The sequence below is a fragment of the Micromys minutus genome (genome assembly GCF_963924665.1).
Source record: "Micromys minutus genome assembly, chromosome: 6".
NCBI classification, from domain to species: domain Eukaryota; kingdom Metazoa; phylum Chordata; class Mammalia; order Rodentia; family Muridae; genus Micromys; species Micromys minutus.
The window spans coordinates 42,044,891-42,070,658 of record NC_137975.1 but is presented as its reverse complement, the minus strand read 5'-3'; the positions used below and the strand labels follow the sequence as shown (position 1 = coordinate 42,070,658).

The following is a 25,768-nucleotide window of genomic DNA, read 5'->3' as shown; positions in this document are numbered from 1 at the left end:
GAGTGTGCATTTGCATGTATTCTGTGCACGCACCTTTTGCATGACTAAGACCTTTAGAGGCCAGAAGAGGGCATCCCCTACAACTGGAGGTACAGGTGGATATGTGCTGCTGTGTGTGTCCTGAGAATTGAATCTGGGTCTAGGTTTCTGCCTTGGTTGAGTTCTTGTCCTGACTTCATTCCGTGGTGAACAGTAACGTGGCTACTTTTATGTCTCAGCCAGTGAATATTGACCCTTGAGCCATCTCTCCAGCTCTCGACATCAATTCTTTGTAGAAGACTGTGAAGACCAGTTTACCCTAGTGTGATACTGATACCCACATTGGGCACATAGACAGGTGCACAGTCCTACCTGTTATGTCTTAGCTATGAGAATCTGCTGGCAAAAGTAATGCTTCTCCACCAGTCTTTCCTACAGTGCAGGCCTGTCTCCATCCTACGATATTTATACAATTCGTAATGGTATCATTAAGGACATTTTCTTCCAGGGCTGTATACTACTGACTCCCAGAGTAATCCTTTTGGTGGTTTTCTTCCTTCCCACAGCCGGCATTGGAAATATCATGGCAACAATATATTAAAACTGATAGATAATAAATACTGCTTTTTAAATATTTCTTATAGTAATTACACTTTCTTTTTAAAATATCTTTTGCAGACGAAAAGCCCCAAGCTGTCCCACAGTCCTCAACCTCCCAATTTGGGGGATCCGGTTGAGCATTTATCAGAAACATCTGGTGACTCTTTGGAAGCCATGTCTGAGGGAGAAGTACCAAGTCCTTTTGCTAGAGGCAGTCGGACTCGGGCAAGTCTTCCTGTGGTGAGGTCGACCAATCAAACCAAGGAAAGATCTCTGGGTAAGCTTCAAAAGGCATCTTCATATGCCTCCGTCTTTCTTTGTGCCATGTCTTTATGCTTCCAAGCATGTGCCCTTGGACTCAGATATCAGTTTGATCTTACTCTGCAAATGCTGACCCTAGAAGTCTTCGCTAGTTTAATACTGTGTTAGTTTTCCATCACGGACAATTATTGTTGCATAAGGCAGAAAGATTTATTTTGGTTCACTGTTTTAAAGGTTTCAGTCCATGGTTGGCTGGCCCTGTTGCTTTGCTTTTTGGGTCTGTGGGGAGGCAGTAATTATGGAGGAGCAAAATGGCTCACCTCACAGCAAGAAGGATGCCTTCATTCCCTAGTCTGTTTTATTCCTATAGGGAGAACAGACATCATGGTGGAGTGTGTGGTAGTTCAGAGCTATGGTTGGGATGCAGATAGTGAAAGGAAGGGCCAAGACTCTTCATGGATCTTTTTTTCATGTTGGTTCCCCTGTCCCAGGATGCCATCACCTCCTAGGATGCTGCTGGCTGGTAGACAAGTCTCAATTAAGTTGATGCCTCTATAAAATCAGGCTGTGGGCAAGCCAGTGGGGCATTGTCCTAGTTATTGAAACAAGAGGACCCACCCTATTATAGGTGGTGGCATCCCTGAGCTGGTGGTTCTGGGTTCTATGTGGAGCAGGAAGCAGGCTGATAAAACCAAGAGGGGCGAGCCAGTAGACAGCGCCTTTCTCTGGCCTCTGCATCAGCTCCAGCCCATGAATCAGGAACCTCCAGGTTCCTGCTCTATTTGAGTTCCTGTCTGACATCATCCCATGATGAACAGTGATGTGGACGTGTAAGCCGAATAAAGCCTGTCTGCCCCAACTTGCTGTGGTCATGGTGTTTCATCAGAGCAATAGTAACCCTGACTGAGACACTTGTGTCAGCGCTTGCCAAAGTCCAGGCTCTTTCTGTGGCTGGGTTCACTCTGATTTGTCTAGGAGTTTCAACTTTAGCCATTCCGTTGGCAGTTATTTGGTTTCCTGGGCAAGGGAACAACCAAGGGGTGAACTGGAAGGGAGCCTGTCCCTGCAGACCACACCCCAGTCCCTGAAGGCACAATGGTTGTTGAGTGGACCTGAGAGGTGGTTTTTCTTGGCCTCTCTGGACTTGTCAGGTTCCCCGCCCTTCCTGGATTGAGAACATGAAAAAGGGGCACTGTGAAGTTTTGTCATAAGTACACAGTGGGTCCGGATTGTGTTGAGCTATTAACACTTCTATTTTCTTCTTATCCGCATTCCCGTCATTCATAAAACATAACCACTATTGTAAACTATGGACTGTTTGTGGATTTGCACTCCATGCCGGTGAGAGGCTCTGTTGATGTCTCTGCTGCCCCAGGATGGGTGTATGTGCAGCAGCAAGCATTCCGTATCATTTTTTAAAAGATTTATTTTAAAAAATATATGTGAGTACACTGTAGCTGTCTTCAGACACACCAGAAGAGGGCAGCAGATCCCATTACAGATGGTTGTGAGCCACCATGTGACTTCTGGGAATTGAACTCAGGACCTCTGGGAGAGCAGTCAGTGCTCTTGACCACTGAGCCATCCCTCCAGCCACACTCAGCATCATTTACAACACTGAATTTCAAGCTGGGCATGATCATGTGTGAGGCTAAGTCAGGAAGATTTGAGGTGAGAGGCGAGAATGGGTTATGGAGTGAATTTGAGGCCAGCTTAGACTGTGTCGGACCTGGCTGTCCTAGAACTAACTAGCTCTATAGACCAGGCTGGCCTTGAACTCACAAAGATCCACCTGGAATAGTCTGTGTGTGTGTGTGTGTGTGTGTGTGTGTGTGTGTTTTTCTGTGGTCTGGCAGTTAAATCACAGAATCAGGAAGTACACACCCTAGATCTCATTAGCTGGATCTTACAATGAAATCCCTGGCACCCCAGGGACTAGTGTGCAACTTAGGAGCACACTGCTCTGGACAGTGTGAAGACCCAGAGTCTGGGAGCACACTGCACCAGACAGTGTGAAGACCCAGAGTCTGGGAGCACACTGCTCTGGACAGAGTGAACACCCACAGAGTCTGGGAGCACACTGCTGGGAACAGTGTGAAGACCCAGAGTCTGGGAGCACACTGCTGGGGACAGTGTGAAGACCCACAGAGTCTTCCTATTGCTAACAGGCTGCAGCTTCCACCTGGATTAAAAAGCTTTGTGCTTTTTTAGCCGCTGTCATCCCTGAGGCCAGAGCCAGGCGGGAGTGGAATTTCTCCTTTGTGCTCTGCAGGAAATGGAGTGGGGGGTAGGGGAGGGCAGGTCTCTGTGAAGATTGCCCCTGCTTTGCCAAATAAAGTAAAGATAAGAAGCTCCTGTGTGCCTCCCCCATCCCTGGGAACCTGAGCCTTCTGGATAATGGATCCTTTGTCTTCAAGGGAGGAATTTCCTCTGGCTTCCTCAGCAGCTGGCTTTGCAGGTGGATACCTGCCCAGCATGGGAGCCCCTCCTCCAGTTGGGAGAGGAGTTTACGGTCCCGACAGCCTTGCCCAAGGATTACTGAGGGGACATTCCTGGTTGTCAGTGCTTCTGTAAACTGCTCGGTCTCAATCTAAAACCAGTCTTCCTGCAAAGTGCCTATAAACATAGTCACAGCAAGTCAAAGATTTAGTCCAGAGGTTCACTTCCATTATCTCAATAAGGAGCATTTAACTGGTGAATTTGTCAGCTTCTGAAGAGAAACAAAGGGACACAGGGAGAGGAGAGGGCAGGAGATTGAGAGACTTAAGAAGTTTGTCAAAATGAAGGCTTTGGACCAGCGATGTTAGTGTTGCCCTTGACTGCCTCCTTGTGGCGACTTTGAGAATTTCCTCTGGGTGCACCTGGTGCCCACGGTGCAATTGTCTGGGTTGATGAGCCCGTGGAATGAAGCGGAAATGTGAGTCACCAGGAGCCTGCAAACACAATCTTCTTCCCAAGGTCCTTACTCACCCTTGCCTCGATTAAGGAAATCCCTTTGTGTCTGGTCTCATTTAACACAAAGACGCGCAGAACTGTCCCCAGAGTCCCTGTGAGCAGCCGTAACCCGCCCCTCCCCGCTTCCTCAGCCGCAGAGACAGGGCCTTGTAAACCCCTGTTGGTGCTGTTTGGAAGCTCTGTGTCTTTGGGTATCTGTTGTCATTTCAACCAGAATTGGGAATGTTAATGAATCCGTTAAACATGGTACCATGTAGATCAGCAACGCTCAGCCTGTGGGTAGCGCCCACAGGAAAACACACACTTCTCATGGTCCTAGGGGCAGCAACAGTTACAGTTATGAAGTGTGAGTGAAACAATTTATGCTATGGAGTCACCACAACATGAGGAACTGTATTAAAGAGTCGCAGCATTAGGAAGGTTGAGAAGCAGATACAGATTTATCAGCTTGTCCATTACCTTCACCTCTCCCTCTCTTAATAAAAAGCTTTGGGCCAGGAATGGTGGTCCAACTGACAGCCCTGCCCTGCTGTGTCATTACCATCAGCAGCACCTAGCTGATGCTAGAGCTGTTGGTGATGTTATGCACACTCCGGGGTTAAACAGGCAATGATGAGAAATCACCGTCACACATAATAAAAAGTACTTTCTCTGCCCCAAAGATCTTCTGTAGTCCGCCCGTTTAGCCTTCATTTCTCACCAACTCCTGATCACAAAGGGGCTTTCTTTTTGTTCTTGTTAGAGTTTGATTTTTCTAGGATATCCTAGAGTTAGAATGGGACAGCATAGTAATACACATTTAACTTTCTTCTGTGTCTTTTTGCTGCTGGTAGTTAATTTCCCATTAATGCTAAATAATATCCCATCATCTAGTTGTGTCGGTTTAATCCATTCACCCTCTGTGGTGGTTTGAATATGCTTGGCCCAGGGAATGGAACGATTTATTACGAGGCATGACCTTATTGGAGTAGGTGTATCACTGTGGGCATCGGCTTTAAGACCCTTCTAGTTGCTGGAAGCCAGTCTTCTAGCTCCCCCAGGCCCACGAGGCAGCCGGTGGCCAGAACAGGAAACTGAGAAATCCTATCTCAGCAGCACTCAAGGAGCAGAGTGTAAACTTGAAATACAGTGAGACTATAAACTTTCAGAGCCCCCACCCCAGTGATGTACTTCCTCGAGTAAAGCTCCATGTCACAGTTCTAAAAGACCCATAAAGATCCCCCCAAAAGCTGGACACCGCCTACAGGGAATCCAGTGTTCAAATACAGGAGCCCCTGAGGGGTTGGGAACGGAAGACACTTCTAAGCAAACTTCAACAAGCCAGCAGGGAAACCTGTTCGGGCTTACACTTCTATATGGAATACATATAGAAGCTCTGAACTGGACAGACCTCAAACTCCCTTCCTCCCTGGAGAAGAGGAAGCCTTTACACATTTATTTCTGGAGATAACCTTGTTGGGTTATACTACATAATATACTACATAATAATTATACACATAATTACTCGATGTTGATAATTGGTTGCTTCTGTGCATTTCTAGAGTGAGAGTGATGTTGGGGGACTATTGTTGGGATTCTGTAAACCCCACCCCTCAATTACCTGACGGTAGCCAGGTATGCTCTGCCTCAGTGACCTGACACTATAAAAGGGGCTGCTTGACCCTCCTCTCTCTCTTGGCCTCTCTTGCCTTTCTAGGCCTCTTGGCTTCTTGCAACCTTGTTCTCCCACTCCTACCCCTCCTCTTCCCCTTCCCTTCCCCCCTCTCCCTCCATGTGCTCATGGCCAGCCTCTACTCCTTTACTCCCCCCCCCTGCCTCTACCACCCTCTTAACTCTCCCATGACCTGAATAAACCCTATTCTGTACTATACCATTGTGTGGCTGGTCCCTCAGGGGGAAGGGATTCCCAAAATGGGCCCCCCAGAGGCATCTCCCTTTCCCCTAGGTCTTGCCGCACCTCCATGGGCCATATGCCCCCCACTCTCTTCATCCTTCCCCTAACATTGGTGCCGAAACCCGGGATGTCATCTTTTCACAACATTGGTGCCCCATGACTTTTCTTTTCATTGGTGTCCCATCATCTTTTCCTTTCAGCTATAAGCATGGTTTATTCTCCAAGGGACTCCTAGCACATGTATTTGTAGAAAAACTAAAAGCGGTAGGGTATATATATATATATACATATGCATGTATGCATATTTAACATATACATGTATGTTCACATAGCCATAAATATAAGACATTGCCTGTATTAGCTAGTTTAGAATCCTTTGATATAACCAGCTACCAACCAGGATTATTACAGGACTGTGGATATAGCTCAGTAAGTAATACAGTGCTTGTCTAGCATGTCCAAGACCCTGAGTTCAAGCTCAGCCCTAAAATAGAAGTCTTTAGAGAAAATTAAGTTGGATCTATTCCATGTGTGCACAGACCTCATTTCCCTCCTCATTCCCTAAATATACAATAATTACTTAAGTAGATTTTAGGTTGTGTTAGGTTGTACCAGTCTAGAGATGTTTGGAAGTTGAGGGATGTGTATGCATCATATGTAGATACATAGCATCAGTTTCCATTCAAGGGACTTGAGCATCTCCATCACTAGACTGTGGTGTCTCAGGAGATCTTGGTTCTAGGCCACTGTGGATGTTGAAGGACCACTCCTGGCATGAAAGGTACAAACTTCTCATTTGAGAGACCCAGTCCCAGCTAGATACAGCCAAGCAAGGCTTCCTGATGCCAAGGGCTGGCAAAACAGCAGCAACAAGAAAGAGATGTACCCAGCTGATCTTATTTTAAACACAGCAAGGTTCCAGTGACCTTGGCTTATCAGTCTTCCCTTCTTCCAGGTGCTCCAGATATCTCAGAAAACACTCACTAAAGTTCTCACCAGAATTTTGTGCTGTTTCTCCTTTCTCCTCTTTCAATGAAAAATAGAAAGGATTAAAAGGAAGCTGTCCCCGCCCCCAAATGTGAAAAACCACTGTCCAGCAGAGTTTGGTTTTGGAAATAATTTCCACAAAAAAAAAAAAAAAATCACCCCACTGATATTAGGTCTGCAGTCTTAATGATGGAGTGGTGTCCTTTTAATCACTGTGCCTGTCTGGAATGCAGCCTTAAGTGGGGTTGGTGTCTGGCTGCTCCTTAGTTGGCCTTCAGGGAAAGAGTAGCCACAAGATGTTCCCACCCCTCTGTGTGCCCTCAGGAATTTGCAAATGAGACAAGAATGGCAGAAGCAGCTTCCTTTGGGTGCAGCCAGATTTCAGAAGGTTGACCATACTCCGGGACAGCTTTAAAGTGCAGCCGTGGATAAGCCCAGCAGAGGTTCTGCACATCTGCACCATGGATAAGCCCAGCAGAGGTGCTGCAAATCTGCAAACATAGACTGAAATGCAAAAACAATGTAAAACAGTATAGAAGGGTTTAGGCCAGATGAAAGGCCAGATTCATCAAATGGGGTGAATTGCTGAGTTTGTGGATGTTCTGCTCTAAGGCATTGACTTGGATGATGATTGCTCATCATCCTGTGGTGATTTAAAGAAAAAAAAGGCCCCGGGGAGTCAGAGCCTGCTCCCCAGTGCAATACTAGGTAGGAAGTGAGGGTTGAGGGCTGGGAAAACACCCATTTTCAAAGGTGGAAGCCACCAGTATGGATAGCGACTGAAAGGACTCAGTGTGTGTGTGTGTGTGTGTGTGTGTGTGTGTGTGTGTGTGTCTGTGTCTGTGTGTGTCTTCACTACTGTGTATACCCCCCACCCTGAAATCTTCAAGCTTCAGGAGATTCTCCTCCGCCTCCCATCTTCTCATGAAAGTATTAGAATTATAGGTACACTACTGTCTGCAGCCTTTGCATAAGCCTGGGGGATGTGAATTCAGATGCTCATACTTGTTCAGCAAGGGATTTGCCCATTGAGCCATCACCTGGAGCCTAACATCTGAAGTGCTTTTGACATTTGTTTTACCAAGTGCTGTGAGTGATTGCAAAGCAGTGTCATATTGGGCTGGAACAGTGGTTTGGCAGTCAGGAGCGCATACTGCCTGTCCTATCCGGAGAACTGGATTCAGTTCCCAGCATGGATGGGCACCCTTGACCTTGTTTACACAGTCTCACACAGAAACATATGCATGCACTTAATTAAAAATAATAGGAGTATAAGAGAAATGTAATGTTATAAAAAAAAAGAAAGATTTAAAAACAGGTTTTTGTAGCAGATGGATAGGTTTGGGGTATACCCTTGATCATTTTAGGTCATGTTAAAGCCAAGTACCGGAGTGTTTCCTAGAGCATCAGGTTCAGTGGTCTGGTGGGTGTCTATGGTGAGGGTGTGACTGCACACTCTTGCCTCTCTGTTGCTGAGGCTGGACAATGGGCTGTCCCAGAACACTGGGCACGGTTGGGCCTGAGTGGTGGGTGACACAGCAGCTGAACATGTTCTCAGGTTTCTTAGTTTCCCTTGCTGTTGCCCTCATCACCAGGCTGGTGTGCTTGCAGGGTTCGGGTACTCGGTGCTCATTTTTGTAGCGCTGATGCAGTGGTGTGGCCAGGTACAGGGGCAGTGCTGGCAGCTCCCGCTGTTACCGGGATGACTTTAGGGTCGCACCTGCCCGATAGCAGATCGCTCCTGCTTTGGCAGACTCTGCTGTTAGCCCATTTCTACAGTAAAAACCCAACTGGCTGTTTCTGTAAGCCATTTGATACGTCTATATCGGTCTTACCTAGCAACTGGCTCAGTTGTTAGCACTGCATGCTGGCTGACTTTTTTCTATTTACATATTGTGTTGCTATGGTTTGTTACAGGAAATGTGAATGGACTGTTAGGTGCAGACTGCCTCCATCTAGAGGCTGGTCAGTGAACTGCATGTGGGTTGACTAGCAGTCTGGGGCTTTCTCAGAGATATTACAGTTTCATGAAATGAGATGATGCTAAATAAAATATGACATGAAACCAAACGAAACAATTAAAATAAAGTAAAACTCCATGCACAGCCCAAGACACATTAAATATATTAAACTGCACACCAAGAAAAGAAGAAAGAGAAGTTACAAAGCCATGAACAGCTTTCCTCTATAGAACAAGCTGTTTTAGGTTAACAAACGGTGGCTCTTTCACAGCCCTGAATGGGACGGTTTTCAAAACCTCCGTAACCCCTCAGGGATCTATGGGGAAGAGGAGGCAGGAAGATTGTAAGAGACAGAGATGGTGGGTGCCACAAAACCACATCTTCCAGACACAGCAGAGCTGACGCGCATATGAACTCAGAGTCTGATTCACGCTCACCCCTGTCTGTGTCTTGTGAGTTCATACATGAGGCAATTGAAATACGGACATTTTCTCCAGATAGACTTATCGAACCCAATGCAACTCTAAAATGAACGTGCTCACAAGAGTCAGTGCTGCACATATGCACTGGTTCCTATGCAAGTAAAGTGGACATAGTAGTGTATGCCTTTAACCCAGCCCTTGGGAGCTAGAGGAGGAAGGGTCTCCAGAAAGTCAAGGCCAGGCTGCTCTACTCTTCGAGTTCCAGTCCAGGCATTGTTACACAGTGAGGCCTTGTCGCAATGAAAATACAATTCGATATTAGAAATCTTATGCTGGTAAAACTTTTAGGTTGAAACTCCACAGTTGATTTTTTTTGGATTTCAAAATAATTATTATCTTCTATGCCTTTTAAAGTCAGACTGTGAAATATCCCCCACTTGGAATAAACTCCAAGGTTTGAGCATGTGATCCTTGGCTGTTGTTGCTGATTGGGAAGTTTGGGAGACCGTCAGGAAGATGTAGCGTAGTAGTAGAGGGTCTCTGAGGGCGTGACCTGCTTCATAGGCCTGCCCCACCCCTTCACTCTCTGCCTCCTTGGTGGGATTCCGTGTGACTAGCCAGCTTTCTGTGGCCAGCTTTCTCTGCTGGCATGCTTACCCCACCGTAATGGACTACGTCCTCCAGGAAGTATGGTCCTAATAAATACTTTCACCCTTTGTCAGGGTGTTTATCACCACAACAGTAAAGAAACCAAGACCGTACCTTTATCAAAGTCTTTCCTGATAGCTTTGTAGGCAGGCAGTGCTGGAAAACGCATTGACTTGGAAGACAGCTTTGGTTGATGTGAGCCTTCCTTTAGAAGGTTGGTGTCTCACAGATGAAGCCCACGGGCATTGAGGAGGCTCCTAGAGAAGATGCGGGTCCCCTGTGTCTTTGCAGCCAAGATGCTGGTAAACCTGGATGGTAGGTCACCATGTAACAACATTTACAGAAAACATGGTTGAAATAAGTTAAAGGAGTCCGACCTTCAAAGCTCCACAGAGAGAGAAATTAATCTTCTAGGAAGTCAGTGTGCAGTAGCACTTTCTCTGTATTATAGCCAGGAAGGCCCATTCTAGCCCAGATCCCTGGCCATGTTTTAGGTTTTCGTTTTTGTTTTGTTTTTTTGGATGTGAAAAATACTCACCTAAAAGAGAATTCCTAAGTTTCAAAGACAATGTGGAAACCAGCAAGGCAAACTTTTTGTTACGTTACTTATAATTCTAGATCCAAAATAAATTTGACTTGAATTAAACAAAAACAGTAACATTCTAAGAGCCATTGACACAAGTATTTAAAGAAGCATGTGTGCCAGAAAATTAGGACGAGGATAGTCGCTGTAACTTTAAACAGGATGGAAACGCAGACAAAAGGAGAAATGTGAGTAAAGATATTTTAACCAAAGCGAGTTAAGTGGACTTTATTATTTCAGAAAAGGTCTATAGCAGCTTATTAGGATGAAATCCACCATAGTTACAAGGTCTTTTTACTGAAAGGTCTTTACATTAAAATTTGAAAATCCAATGACATGATATTATATCACATTTTCCAAAGGGTGTAGCAAATGATCTATAGGTTTTTGTGGATCTTATTTGATACATAAAAGGAATAATGCCTCAAATGATTGGTGCTGGGCTATCAGTATAAATTTATGTACTAGTGTGAGGCACTTTAGTTGAAGAAGAATAGTTGGGAGACAAACCCCTGTTGAATTTCTGGATCTCAAAAGAAAGTGGAAGACAGGATCTCTCCTGTAGTGACAAAATCTCAATGTTTTGTTTTGTTGAGACAGGGTCTCGTGTATCTCAGGATGACCTTGATTCACCAGGTAATGAATAACCTGGAACGCCATATCCTGAGATTATAGGCGTATGGTATCATATATTTTGACTCTATTTTTTAAAAGTGTGTATAGGTGTTTCCTCTGCACGTATGTACACCACATGTTTGCCATACCACAGGTGGCTAGAAGAGGGCACTGGGTCTAATGGGATGGGAGTTGCACAGAGTTGTGAACCACCATGTAAGTGCTGGAAATTGAAACCAGCCAGTGCTCTTAACTGAGACATCTCTATATCCCCTTGACTATGTTCTAGCAACAACCATGACCAGCCTTAGTTCTCTTTATTGGTGGCTTTAGACGTATCTAGTTGAAGATATATTAAAGCATGGTGGTGCATGCCTTTAATCTCAGCGCTCTGCCTGAGGTCACCCGGCAGCCTACCGGCATCAAGGACATAGAAATGCTTGCAGCCCAGTGTTATTTCTAGGATTGCACAGAATAGTCTTTAAGCTAGTTCAAAAATATGAGTGGAGGCAGAGGCAGGCGGGTCTCTGTGAGTTCTAGGCCAGCCTGGTCCTTAGGGAGAGTTCCAGAACAGCCAGGGCTACATAGAGAAACTGTGTCTCCAAAAAAAAAAAAAAAAAAAAAAAAAAAAAAAAAAAAAAAAGACAATAAGATGTTTTATATCTGCAGCTGCTCTGCAGAGGTCTTGTTAGAATAAGAGATAACATTGTTAAACTTCTCACTGAGGGTGAGTCAGTTTTTTGGTTTCTTCCCCAAGGCAATTCTAGTGAATTCCATTCACCATCTGTTATCTTTTTGAATTCAAAATGAATTATCCCTACTTTTTTCCACTAAGGAGTTAATTTAGTTAGTGTTTTTCCATCTCACACATTTACCTGATTATATACATAGTGCAGTGTGGATACTCTGTCCTCCCACCACCTCGCTGGTCCCTGGCTCAGATCCATGACCTGTGGTTTTGTGACCCTTTTATTTAAGCAGAGCCAGGCCTGTGTGTCCGACCACTGGGTTGGGACCATACGTTGGGCCCTGGTGCCATCAATGGTGCACACATTTTCCCTTTGATGAAAAGTTCCTTGTCACACTAATTTGTTTTCTAAACACTGGCTTTCAAATGGGATCTTGTATGTTCTTCTAACTCCGTAAGAGTTTCCACATGTATTTTCACACTAGCTTAAAGACTGTTTATTCTGTGCAATACTAAAAAAATGCTGGGGCACAAGCCTGTGTTGTGTCACGGACCAGAGCAGATCCTCCCTGATGCTGTCATCCTGGCAGTGCCGGCCAGCAGCTGCGAGGTGACATCAGGAAACAGCTTTCTGGCGGGTTCTCATATTTCAGGTGGTGTGCTAAGAACACAGGAAGGCACACATTATGCATGCCGACAGGGCCCACGAGTGCCCCTTAGGCAAAGGAGCTGGTGAAGGCCTCTGGTCTACACTCCATTCAGATTTCTCCAGTGAGCATCATGATGTGGAACTGAGATGAAGCAGGCCTTGGGTCTGGAGCCAACAAGGCCCTGTCGGGAAATTTTAAAGGGTGAGATTTCCATCTAGCATAGCTGTTTTTGAACACGACAGCAGATGGGGCTCATCACATGACCCTTTCACTTTCCTGAGACTCTTTAGGAGTGGTTATAGGGGGAATTAGATGCTTGCATACTTAAATCCTATCCCCCAGAACTTTAGAGCAGGAATGCGTTTGGGGTCGAGATCTAAGTTAGAATGAGGTTATAAAGGTGGGTCCTGTACCAATGTGAGTGGCATCTTCATAAGAAGAGGAAAGTGACAAAACTGTTCTATTTTCTGGCTGTCTCAGGAAAAAGGAAACCAGAGCTCAGGAGAAAACTGCCCCGATAACACATTGGTCTTGAGTTTTGAGAAGATATATTTTCACAGTTGAAGCTCCGTAGTTTGCAAAAGATAACGGGGCTCAGGGCAGCCTTCTCTCCTCAACAGCCCTCAGAGCTGCCATAAAGAAAGTGTGTCCTTCTTCCAGACACTAAGCTTATGCTTCTCAAGAATCTGCGCTGTTTGCAATCTCTTCTACCTCTGTGCATGGCAGCCCCGAGAAAAACTACAGTCACCTACAGACTCCTCCATCCCTCCTCCTGTCTTCACCCTGGTGGGCTTTGAGCTCTCAATAGTTTGAAAACGTCATTAAAAATTATATTCCCTACAATGCCTCCACTTTCCAGACTTTGCTGAGGTGTTAATTGGCTTTAAGACATCTCTAGCTAAATGTCTTCCAGTAATATAAAGTAATAGTAAAAATACATTTTTCCTCTGCGTCCCTCCCAAATTATGCCCACTCTCAACGTCTCCCCCTGCCCCCATTTGTGTCTTTTATATTAAGAGTCTGTCTGCTTTCTGGCACCGTGAAAGGTGCCATTGTGAGTTATTTAAAATTTATATATGAAATCTGGTTCTTGTATTTAAAGAATTTGGCGTAACTGAAGACACATGTAAGGACTGACTTTAAAGTATACACAGCGAAGACTTCACAGATGAAGGCTCGCTTAGACCCAGCCATGAGGGCTGCCCTGCTGTTCCTGCCTGCAGCCCTGTGGCAGCCTGTCCCTGATAGGTTCTGCTGAGTCTTCCATTAACAGGGGGCCTCTCCTCAGACCTCTGGTCACCAGATCCTGCCTTTCCCCCTTCCCTACTCAACCCTGCTTATGCAGGGTAACCCGATCCTACTCGGGGCAGCCCACTCTGGGGGCTGGCTCACTTTCAGCTTCAGCAGGCAACTTGTAAAAACAGAGTTCTGACCTGGTCTCCTGAAGTTTCCTTCCACTCCTCCTTTTCTTTCATTCTTTCTTCCTTTCTCCCTTCCTTTCTTTCTTTCTTCCTTTCTTTCTTTCTTCCTTCCTTCCTTCCCTTTTAAAGATAGGGTCTTGCTGCACGCCTCAGATGTCCTTCCTTAACTCACGATCCTCCGGCTTCGGTCCCCTGTCACGTTGTGATAAGTCTGCACCACTATACCTGGTTCTCCTTAGTTTCTGAGTCGGGGTCTGGTTGAGATTTGAGTTTTTATTGTTTGGTCTAGGGTCCCAGAACAGGTCTAAGGCACTAGCATGCTAGTTTGTTTAAAAGAGCAAAAACCCAAACAAAGTCTGCTATTACAAGGTAACCCGTAAGTCTCAACCTCACAGGATGGGAAGGTGTTCTTCTCCTTGGGTAGGGTAATAGAGAGGACTCCCGTGGAAGTGTGCAGAAGCCAGGGTTCTAATCTTCATCTGTAGTAACTCTGGACACGTGACTGGCGCAGCCTTTCTGAGGTAGAGGGCTCTGTACCCTGCTCACTTTGGAAGACACCCTGCTGGGCTGTCTCTCCATCTCTCTCTTCCATGCCTATTCTTGATCCCTGCTTGACCTCTGAACCATCTTTTCCTGCTACTTTCAGCTTCCTGATAGATAGATAGATAGATAGATAGATAGATAGATAGATAGATAGATAGTTAGGTAGGTAGGTAGATAGATAGATAGATAGATAGATAGATAGATAGATAGATAGATAGATAGATAGTGTGCTCAGCATCTACTGTACAAGGCCTTTGGACCCCAGCTGTCTGACTTTCTCCTACGATCACATTTGATCTCTGGCTTCCACACACATCACAAAACCATACATGACTATATACACAACACACATCACTAACCCCTGTGGTATGCATGTACTCTACAAAGGTAGGCACAGGAAATCATACACTAAAGAATTTATACAATTATGTGGCAATCAGTGGGCTCGATACCTTTGTCCACCACCAGAAAATAGCCATAACCCTCTGATTTTCTGGAACTTATGTTTGGTCAAGCTGGGATGTATAAACTGTGTATGAAGGTGTAATGCTGTGAAGGTCATGCCAGGGGAAGGTTACAGAGACTGTTGGAGAGGTGGACAGAGAGAGGGAGGGGACATGAAGATGCAAGCCACACAGAGCTCTGGAGAGAAAGTTTCAGGTTGAGGGAGGACAGCACAGGGCCCCTGAGGACGAGCCTGCTTGGAGGACTTCAGACACAGCAGGAGGACCATTGGCATAAGGTCTTGCCATAGGAGCTGAGAAGCAGGGCATGAATAGCAGATGGCAAAGACCGACTACACCACCGACTGCACCAACCACCATGGGGTGGGGATGCTCACGAGAAGTGAGCTGTGGCTGCCCTTCAGGCTTCAAAGCTGCTCTGCCCACCAGGTTTAGAATAGACTAAAGAGAGCAGGAAACTGACCAGAGGAGCAGGGACTCTCAGGGTCATCTAGAGCTGTGGTTCTCAACCTTCCTGATGCAGAGACCTTTCTTACAGTTCCGCATCCCCCAACCATCACATGACTTCGTTGCTACTTCGTAGCTGTAAGTTTGCTACTGCTATATATGTTAATGTAAATATATCTGATATTGATCCCCAAAACACCATGACCCACAGATTGAGAAGCATTGGAAAATGTGGACATTAGCGGTAGAAATGGGGAGGATAGTTTGAATTATATGTATGCTTTGATATACATTCCTGCTTTATAAGACTTTGTTGGAACATAGCATATGTGTAAAAGCTCTAACCCAGAACACGCATGCAGATAGGACTGGCATTTGTTTACCAATGTCTCTGCTGGCAACGTCTAATATGCTGGCCAGAAAAACTAGAATTGCCACCCAGGTGTCCTGTCTTCATTGCTTATCTCTTATACATACAGATATACACATATACATCATATACATATATGTGTAAATTTTATGTGCATTGGTGTTGCATGCATGCCTATATGAGGGTGTCAGATCTCTGGAACAGGAGTTACAGATAGTTGTGAGCTGCCGTGTGGGCGCTGGGAATTGAATTGGGGTCCTCTGGAAGAGCAGCTAGTGTTCTTACGTGCTGAGCCATCTCTCCAGCCCAGCCTGTCTCTTAATTTTATGCAATATTATTACTGTGTCTGTGTATGTGTAGGGGGCATGTGTAAGCCATGGCACTTAGAGGGCAACTCTTGACTCTCCTTCCACCTTCTTGTGGGTCCCAGGGATTGAACTCTGGTTGTCATGCACCTTTGTATACTGAAGCCATCTGACCGACATAAGCTCCACTTCTGATGACTGTCTGAAAAGCACAAAAGAGAAAAAAGTTCTAGCTTGGATGACTTAGAAAGGTTTAGTGAGAAGAATCAGTATGTCTGGGTCTTTCAGGAATCCACAGAGCTGATGGATAGAAAGGGAGTGGGGTGCGGCTGGAGAATGGCACCTATACTAGAAAGCCACCTTAAAAAATACATGAATACCACCTGCTGGTCACATGGATACTCCAAAGCTGACCTGGAGACACACCGGGACATGTCTGCCTACAGGAGTTACTCAACCCTGTCCTCTGTCATTCTCCCTTGTGGCTACAACTTGCCCCTCTGACTCCCCAACAGAGTGTGAGGGAAGCAGGCCCTGTAATGAATGTTAAGGACAGTTGGTCCAAGTTCCAGAACTTTCCTGGTGTGTGATTTTAAGCACCTTCTTTTGTCTCTGAGTTTCTCCTGTAAACACTTAAGTCATGAAGTAGTTGTAAAGACCAATCCAGTCTTGATTGTAATGGTCTTAGTCTAGGGCAGGTATAGAGAGAGCAGTGTGTTTATTAGTAGATGGTCACTTGATCATCAGAGTCATACAAGAGGACTTGGTGCCCATTGCACCCTCCCTTCTAAGCCTGGACATTATAACTCCATTGAGAAACTGTCTTTACCTCAGAACTATTAGCAGGTCAGTTCCTGTTCAAGCTTTACTCATTTTTCTAGCCCACTCCTTTTGTCTTCAGAGTTGAACAGGGTACCCTCCTGCCTTCACATTGCATGCTCTGCCGGTGCCTTACATGCTGCGTTTTACTAACTTCTTAATGATGTTTTGTAATGGTTCACATGGTTTGTCAGTCTCTACTCTGTAGCAGGACAGCTCTAAATTGTAGGTGATATTTTTTCTGGAAGTTTCTTTATGTGGACCACTTGCTCCATCCATGGTATTTCGTCTCCCCTGGACTGTTAGACTCCATTTCTAAACTTTGATGTCCACTCTATGTCTGTTGATTTCTGGACTCCCCAGTCTTTTAAAGTCACCACCTTGAAAAGTATGAGCCAGTTGTTACAACAAGCTGAGAATTCATGCCAAGTTGACTATAAATGCTGCTTCAGCAGAGACAGAATGAGCTGTCAGAGAAGGTGGTTTTAAAGTTTGTGTTACTGCTGTTGTTGTTTACAAGGTAGTGATACAAAAAGTGCCTTTGATTATTACAAACCAGTAGGAAGACAAGATGAATATAATAAGCAAAAGTTACAACACATCAAGTCTGAAAGGAAGGAAAGAAAGATCTCCAGCTTCCAGAAGTCAAAAAGAATGGCAAGGTGAGACCACCATGGCACATCAGTATTTCATAAGTGAAGACCAGGCTTCCGGCCAGGTCTCTCATACTTACATGGCAATGAGAAACTGCAGCAAACGGTGGAATACAGTAGCTGATCATCTAATAAAACAAGAAGGGAGTAACTGTGGGCTATTCATGCACACAGCCCAGGGAAACAGCACAGAAGATGGCCTTGAACCAGGACCTAGGGACACAAAACAAAAATTGTCTGGTAGGAATAAAAGCTATAGATAAGCTGTGCTCTATGTGCCTTCAAGGACTGACCCCACGGCAGTGACTGGAGATGAAGACGGGATAAACATTGTGGACAGACAGGCTGGGAACACTCTATGGCCCAGATCCTCAATGCATTTGTTGCACATCTAAACAGAAGAGGCCTCTGTAGCGGACCAGGCATCCCACTGTGTTCATCCCGGGAGACTTTGGCTGATCCTTTCTACGTTGTTCACCATTTCACCTCCAGACCAGTGAAGACCATGCCATAGCTCTGAGTCTCACCACCACACTCCCCAGCAGTCCTCTGGGGAAGGCTTTGCCTCTTCTGTGTCTGAGGCACTGAGGGCCTGGATATGACTCTGGCCATTTCAGTAATCTAACTCATTCAGGACTTGATCTGCTCCTCACATGGATAGAAGATACCAGAGGATGAAGCCTAAATTCATACTATTTTGATGAAGCCATTGTGAGAATTTCTTGGCTGTATTAGTCAGGCTAAACTAGGTACTGCTGCAGTTAACCACCTGTAACCCTCAGTGGCACTTACCATGACTAATGTTTATTTCTTGCTTAAGTTGCGTGTACAGGGCATATTGGTTGGAGTTTATGCCTCTCGCACCCATTCAGACTTCTGTGCTGATGACAGCTCCATCTCAGTACACCAGCGACAGGAAGTTAAGTGATCATAATAAAACTTGTCCAGACTTTAAACCTTCTGTAGGAGTGACACTTGTGCTTAACGAAGTCATGAGGTCACACATAACTTCAGAGATATAAAACCCTGACATATTAGTGAACAACACTCGTGACAGCTACACAATTCCAGATGGAATACTTTCAGAACTGAAGAGAGGAAGGGCTAGAAAGTCACAAGCAACTTTCCAAAAAATAAATAAATTAAAAAAAAAAAATAATAATAATAATCCTCAGAACATCAGAGACAAGAAGGAGAAATTGTAGGCACCCACAAAGCAAGGACACGAAGCCAGAAAGCCATGTATCAATGCTGTCATAATTCAGAGGGAACAATCACTATCAGGTAGTGTTTGGTTGGTTTATTTGTTTCGAATGGGTGAGCGTGAGACCTTTCCAGGTAAACAAGATTGGAATATTTACATCCACACATTCATTGAAAGAGCTGGTAACATGTACTCCACTTGAGATCCTTAATGAAAAATGAGCAAGGCAAACACACAATGCTTAAAACCAGTAACACAGTGAAAACAGATGGAGTTAGGTACGAAAGGCTAGTCCAACAGTAAATCAAATTATGTAATCCCCATGTCAAGGAACATTGCGTGAGTTTATGAATGATCACGTAAAAATCCAATATCACTTTACAGCATTAAAAAAAAGCTTGAGCATATATATGTTCAGGCTCTTGGTTTGATCTCCAGTACTGAAAACATGCAAGTAAGCAAACAGACACTAGCAACAAAAGACTCCCAGCATAATAGGAACAGGGTGAGCAGCAGAGAAAGCTTATACAAGACCCTGCAGCTTCGGCTACATGGTGCTTCTGTGAGCGGAACTCACCAAGAGGGTTCAAGCACTCTTCCTACTCAGTCTAGCTTTGGACATGGTAGCCAGTGCAATGGATAAAGGAATTAAAGCATACATCTTAGGAAGGAAGAAATAAAACTGTCTCTGGTTTCAGAAAACATTGCCTACTAGGAAAAATAAAACCCTAAGAATGTAAAATAGCCAGAGCAAAACCAACCTCTCAACCCCTGAGAAGTTTCAAGGAAGTTCATCGGGGTTCTTGGGCAGAAGAGCAGACCCAGAATCAACTGCACGGCTGTAATGACGCAAACAGAGGGGAGGCCAAATGGAAACCACTACTGCTATAATCTCTCCAAGGAAAACAAAATGTATAAGGACAAACACTCTGAAGGCTGCAGATCTGTAAGCTCAAAGTGATGCTGAGTGAAAGAAATCAAACCCGATAATTGACAACACATATTTTATTCATGAATCAGAAGACTCAACAAAATAAAGCTGTCCATTCTTATGGGCTCAAAACAGTTCCTATTAAAATCACAACCAGGTTCTCTGTAAATATAAGCAGGCCTGCGACTGTTGTCACAAAGAGCGTAGGGTAGGAAGAGTCGTCCTACGTGATTGTGATTGTAAGGCTTCCTGCAGAGCTGCAGTGGTCAGGCCTAGGTAGGAACAGATGTAGGTATCTGTGAAACAAAGCAGAGAACCTGGCAACATACACACACACACACACACACCCACCCACCCACCCCCCCCCCCCACACACACACAAACTCATGCATGCCCCATTTTTGACAGAGCTGCTTTGCTTAAGCATTTTCTCATAGCATTGGCATGAGATGGCAACCATCTCAGATATGAGGGACAGGAAGGCCAAGATTCTGTGTGTGCCCAGAGAAAATGGCATATTCTGAAGTATGATGGGCAGACTGTCTAGATTCTGGGGAAAAGGTAAAACTCTGAGAAACATGGAGTGAGACTGAATGTGTTGAACCATTCATGAATCTGGACGATGCTGGCTCTCAGGAAATGTGCACATTTGGGGCTGGGAGGAGAGACAGGAGGGATGGCCAAGGAACCATGAGCTAATGAAAGCTGATTCCTCACTTAGAAGAATGCTCCCTAGGGGATGGAGAAGAGTGCTCCCTGGAGGACAGAATCAAATAAACAAAGGCACGGTGACAGAAAGTGGTCACGGCGTTTCTGGAAAGTTGAAAGGAGTATGGCTCTGAACAAAACATACTGAAGTTAAGGGTGAGACAAATTAAAAATATTAGCTAGGAACATGGAAAGGTCATCTAGAGGAGTTGACAACAGTTCTTCCCCACCAGGCATGACGTAAATCTTTAATCCCAGCACTCAGGAGGCAGAGGCAGGTGAATCTCTTAAGTGCGAGGCCAGCCTTGTCTACATACTGAACTCCAGAATATCCAGGGCAACACAGTAAGATCCTGTCTTTATGGGGAAAAAAGTAAGAAAACCTTGTATTTATTTGAACAACATTAACATCCATACACTTGAGCAAATGTTAGTATGATAAAAGAAAGGAAGATCACCAAAACCGACCAACATCACTTCCTGGGGGTGTGATTTCCTCGGCATTGGTTCTGGTGTGGAAACCAACTGCCATCAGGATTCTTTATAATTCCAGGACACCGGCTTATCCTCCTCCCATGGATAAGTAGCAGTGGCCAAAAGTGACAAACGTGGTGAAGTGGGATGTGAGGTCAGGGCAGCCTGAGTTCCATGGCCCTGGTCTTTGATCCTCCCATAGAGTAGAGCCTCCGGGTCTGTCGGGAAGGGGGGGGGCGATCCATCATTTCCAGACTGCAGTGGGGATCTTAAAAACCACAGGTACAGCCAACAACATCCACATTTTCCCTTTGTACTTAATGACAGTGGCATGAGCACAGCACCCCAAAACAAAGCTCGGATACATGTTCTTGTTAGCTTAAGCGCTGACCATCCCTCATAAAGCTATGTGTCCCAGGTCCAAGCCTTCAGCTACCTGTGTTATCAGAGAAAGTGATGGATGTCCACACACAATTTTAGTGTGTACCGAATAAAGCTATGAATATGAAAGCACATTAAACACATTCTGTATTCAGAGGAAAATGGGTGTGTCTGTTGTTGTTGTTGTGGGGGGGGCACAGCAGAACATTATTGATGGTATTAAAGAGAGTAGGGAGTATTCCTTAGCCTCCCCCCTTATTATGGGGGTCTGGGATGAAAAATGTGAGGGAGGTGCTCAGTGTTGGGGGCCGAGTTGGGATGGGACTCCTCAGCAACTGAGGGCCTCTCTCTTGCTCTCAGTGTTCTCGCTGCGGGGTGGGTGATCCAGGGTTTCTTACTCCTTGGAGGCCACGTAGGCCATGAGATCCACCACCCTGTTATTGTAGCCATATTCATTGTCATACCAGGAAATGAGTTGTCACTGAGAGCAATGCCAGCTCTGGCATCAAAGGTGGAAGAGTGGGAGTTACTGTTGAGGTTGCAGGAGACAACCTGGTCCTCAGTGTGGCCCAGGATGCCCTTTAGAGGGCCCTCAGCTGCCTGCTTCACCACCTTCTTGATGTCATCATACTTGGCAGGTTTCTCCAGGTGGCATGTCAGATCCACAACAGATACATTATAGGTAGGAACGTGGAAGGCCATGCCAGTGAACTTTCCATTCAGCTCTGGGATGATTTTGCTCAAAGCCTTGGCAGCACCGATGGATGCAGGAATGTTATTCTGGGCAGCCCCACAGCCATCATGCCACAACTTTCCAGAGGGGCCATCCACAGTCTTCTGAGTGGCAGTTATGGCATGAACTGTGGCCATGAGCCCTTCCATGATGCCAAAGTTGTCATGGATGACCTTAGCCAGGGGACCTAAGCAGTTGGTGGTACAGGATGCATTGCTGATAATCTTGAGTGAGTTGTCATATTTCTTTTTTTAAATATTTATTTATTAATTTTATTTATATGAGTACACTGTAGTTGTCTTCAGACACACCAGAAGAGAGCATCAGATCTCATTACAGACGGTTGTGAGCCACCATGTGGTTGCTGGGATTTGAACTCAGGACCTCTGAAAGAGCAGCCAGTGCTCTTAACCACTGAGACATCTCTCCAGCCCTCTGTCATATTTCTTATAGTTCACACCTATCACAAACATGGGGGCATTGGCTGAAGGGGTGGAGATGATGATCCTTTTGGCCCTACCCTTCAAGCCTCAGCCTTCTCCATGGTGGTGAAGGCACCAGTAAACACCACAACATACTCAGTACCAGCATCACCCCATTTGATGTTAGTGGGATCTCGCTCCTGGAAGATAATGATGGACTTCCTGTTGATGACAAGCTTCCCATTCTCAGCCTTGTCTGTGCCATTGAATTTGCCATGGGTAGAGTCACACTGGGACATGTAGACCATGTAGTTGACGTCAATGAAGAGGCTGCTGATGACAACAGTCTCCACTTTGTCAGATCCAGAGCAGAAGGCAGCCCTGGCAACCAGGCACTCAATATGGCCAAATCCATTCACACTGACCTTTATACCATCTTGTCTAAGGGATGAAGCTGGCACTGCATGAGAAAATGTAGCTGTCTCTGGAAAGGGAGGAGCAGAGATACTTTTTTTAAAAAAGAAGATCAGAGAAAACCACCAACTTATTGATTTCCCATTTGTAAACCTTCTTTCTGTTTCTTCTGATGTTAAGATGATCCTGGGGCCAAATCACACGCTTAGCTTCCTCGTGTATCTTTTATCGTGGATTAAATAGCTAAAACCATTTCTAGCATTGGAAAGAGATAGCTCATTGTTTTGACCTGCAACATTGTGTAACCAAACCTCCAATTTCCACGCTCATAAAAGGTTGCCAGCCTCATCCATTGTTCCTAAGATGGCTCTAGAGCATGCATGAGAAACACGTATTTAAGATGGGTTGCTTTCAGAAGTTAGAGTTCTAAATTGAGTGTTTTGTTGAATGGCCTCCCATTTCTGGATGTATCCAGATTTCAGCACTGTTGTGAAGCACCAACATGAGTCTAGATTGCATTAAACTCAGAGAAACTACGAACTCAGAGCAGCCAAGTGTTGCCACGGGCTCTGCAGGCAGCCTGAAGTGGGAGCTGGCCCAGCTCTTACACAACAGTTTCATCTGCTCAGACAACAGAAGCACCTGTTGCAGGATCGGCTCACAGCCTACTATAAAGACCTCGGGAACGCTCTGATCCTGTCTCTGCCGTGCGGAGCCTGGGGAACTCTCATCCTTGCTAATCTTCAGTCTTCTGATCCATGAAATCCTGATGTAGGAAAGTCTGAGAGGAAGTTTGACATGACAGAAATGACAATGAGTCACGGGGTCTTCCAGAAACATCTCAGTGCTACTGATGATAACACGGGGGCCTGTTTGTCATTTTGTGTCATAATAAAATGACAGCAAATGTTCTTTGGTAATGATAAACCTAAAGAAAAGTATTGACAAGAAGAATCACCAAACCCGAGACAGGTGCCTTCATACACTTTTGTCAGTCTTTTCTAAAGAATTACCTATGGGGTCTGAAGTGTGCCCAACAGGCCCCTGTGTTTGAACCCTTGGTCTCCAGTGGGTGGTATTCTTTGGGGGAATTTATATGACCTTTGAGACTTGTAGCCTAGGCAAGTAGGCAGTTGAGACATGGTTGTTGAGGGTTTAGACCTCACTTCTGCTTTCTGTCTATTTTGTTTCTTGTGTGAAACTGTCCTGTCACACCAAACCACTTCCTTCCCATCTCTCTGTTTCCTGTGTGGAACTGTCCTGTCACTCCAAACCACTTCCTTTCCATCTCTCTGTTTCCTGTGTGGAACTTCACTATGACTCAAACCCACTTCCCATTAAAGTCTGTTTCCTGTTTGACCTGTCTTGTCATTCCAATCAGTACCAATGCCCTACCTGCCGTGGTTTCCTCACAACAAGGGACTGTGCTCTCTAAACCATGAGCCAAATAAATCTCTAACTTAGGTTGCTTCTGGCGAGTATTTTATCACAGGAATAAGAAATGCAAGTAATGTAAGGGCCGTCCTCAATGCCTTAACTCAGGATTGCTATGTCATTAATGTTGGTTAGTCTTTATTGTGAACTTGCCACAGCCTACAAAGGAAGCCTCCATTGAAGCACTGTCTCTGTCAGACTGGCCTGGGGCATGTCTGCGGGCATTACCTTCACTGCTAATTGATGTAAGCAAGCCCAGCTCATCACGGCCAGTACCATCAAGCTGTCCTTGGCTTTATACGAGATCAAACCTGTAAGTAGTGCTCCTCTAAGGTTTCTGCTCCTGCATCTACATGCCTTCCCTCAATGATGAACTGTGACCTGGAAGTAGAAGCCAAATAACCCTCTTCTCCCTGGGTTGCCATTGGTCATGTGTTTATTGTAGCCACAGAGAGCACAGTAGAACTCTGAGGCTGTGGCTATCAGCTGGGTAACTACTTTATCAAAGTGGACCCACAAAAGTGTGCCATTGAAACCCGACAATGTTCCTAACAGAAGAGAGCAAGATCGTCTCTTCAGGTTTGTCTGAGGCCAAAAGTTTTACGTGAAGGGTAAATATAGGACACATTGCTCAATTTTATTTAGAACAAAGTAGTTACATTCTCAACCCTCCTCCTTTAGCCTGCTCCACCCCGACTCCCTTCCGGTCCTCAGCTCAGCCCTCCATTTTTTTCTTTTCTTTTTTCTTTCGTGTTTTTTTTTTCTCAAAAAAATTTGTATGTGATATATTTTAGTCATTTTTCCCCCTACCTCAGTTTTATGAGACCATGCTTCATCTATAGCCTAGACTGGCCTTGAAGCTTCCCCCCTCGGCTTTCCAAGTATTAAAATTACAACTGTGTTCCACAATGCCTGCAACAACTTCGAGGAGCCATAAGGTCAGGGGAGTCTGGATCAGGCTACCAGGCATCATCTCTCCACTGTATGACCCCCCACTGGGCACGGCTGCCCAGATGCTGGCTAACCTTGCTTCCTCCTCTGTAAAGCAGTGTGTCGGTAGAACTTGCTTCACAGTGCTTCTGTGAGGATTAACTTAGTTAACTTATACTGCAGTGTAGTTTCCAAACTACAGTGAGTGTTGCAGGAATGGAGTGGGGTTATTATTGAGTCTCACACGGAGCCACGGTGGGTGGGATTAGACTGTACCCAGAACCTGAACAGTTTGTCTTCTCTGTTCACCCTGCTAGGACTACTTAGTAATCTTCCAGCTCATGACCTGGCTTCTTCTCTTGGTACCAGCAGACCTCAGAAGGAGGCCAAGGTACTTATGCAAACTCCCAGGTCACTTCACACCAATCTTCTGTTCAAAACATGGCAGGGATCATCATCAGAGCATCGCAGGGAACATGCCCATGTTCTAGATGCCTTTGCCTGCTGACAGCACTGGCCCACCCTTCAGCGGAAGCCCTTGATGTCTAAGTCCTCTTAACAGCCCAGCTGATTGCTATCCATCTCAGCGCCTTTGAGCTTTGTTTCCTTGACCTGATATCGACTTCAGAGGGATGTGGGCGAGAACAATGTCTCCTTTGTCTGTTCTTCATTCAGGTCATTTTATCTGAAGAGGGTCTGGGAAATCCCCTTTTTGTTAAAGTCTTCTGTAACCCGACTGATTTCCAGACAGAACACTGCTGACTACTGGGCACAGCATCTCAACGTTTGTTTATTGACACGGTGCTCATCTCTCTGACTAGGAGTCCACAAACCTTGTCTTATTCACTGCTGTTTTACAAGATAGAGTGCTT

General features: G+C 45.3%; 1 protein-coding gene across 14 annotated transcripts in view; it reads left to right on the top strand.

Annotated features, from left to right (window-relative positions):
• KIAA1217 overlaps positions 1-25,768 on the top strand; it is a 281,476-nt gene that overhangs the window by 141,691 nt on the left and 114,017 nt on the right. For all 14 annotated transcript variants that reach the window (XM_080918244.1, XM_080918236.1, XM_080918242.1 and 11 more), the window contains one exon: positions 658-856. In XM_080918244.1, coding sequence (XP_080774370.1) covers positions 658-856 — 199 coding nt within the window. The remainder of the gene's footprint in view (positions 1-657; positions 857-25,768) is intronic.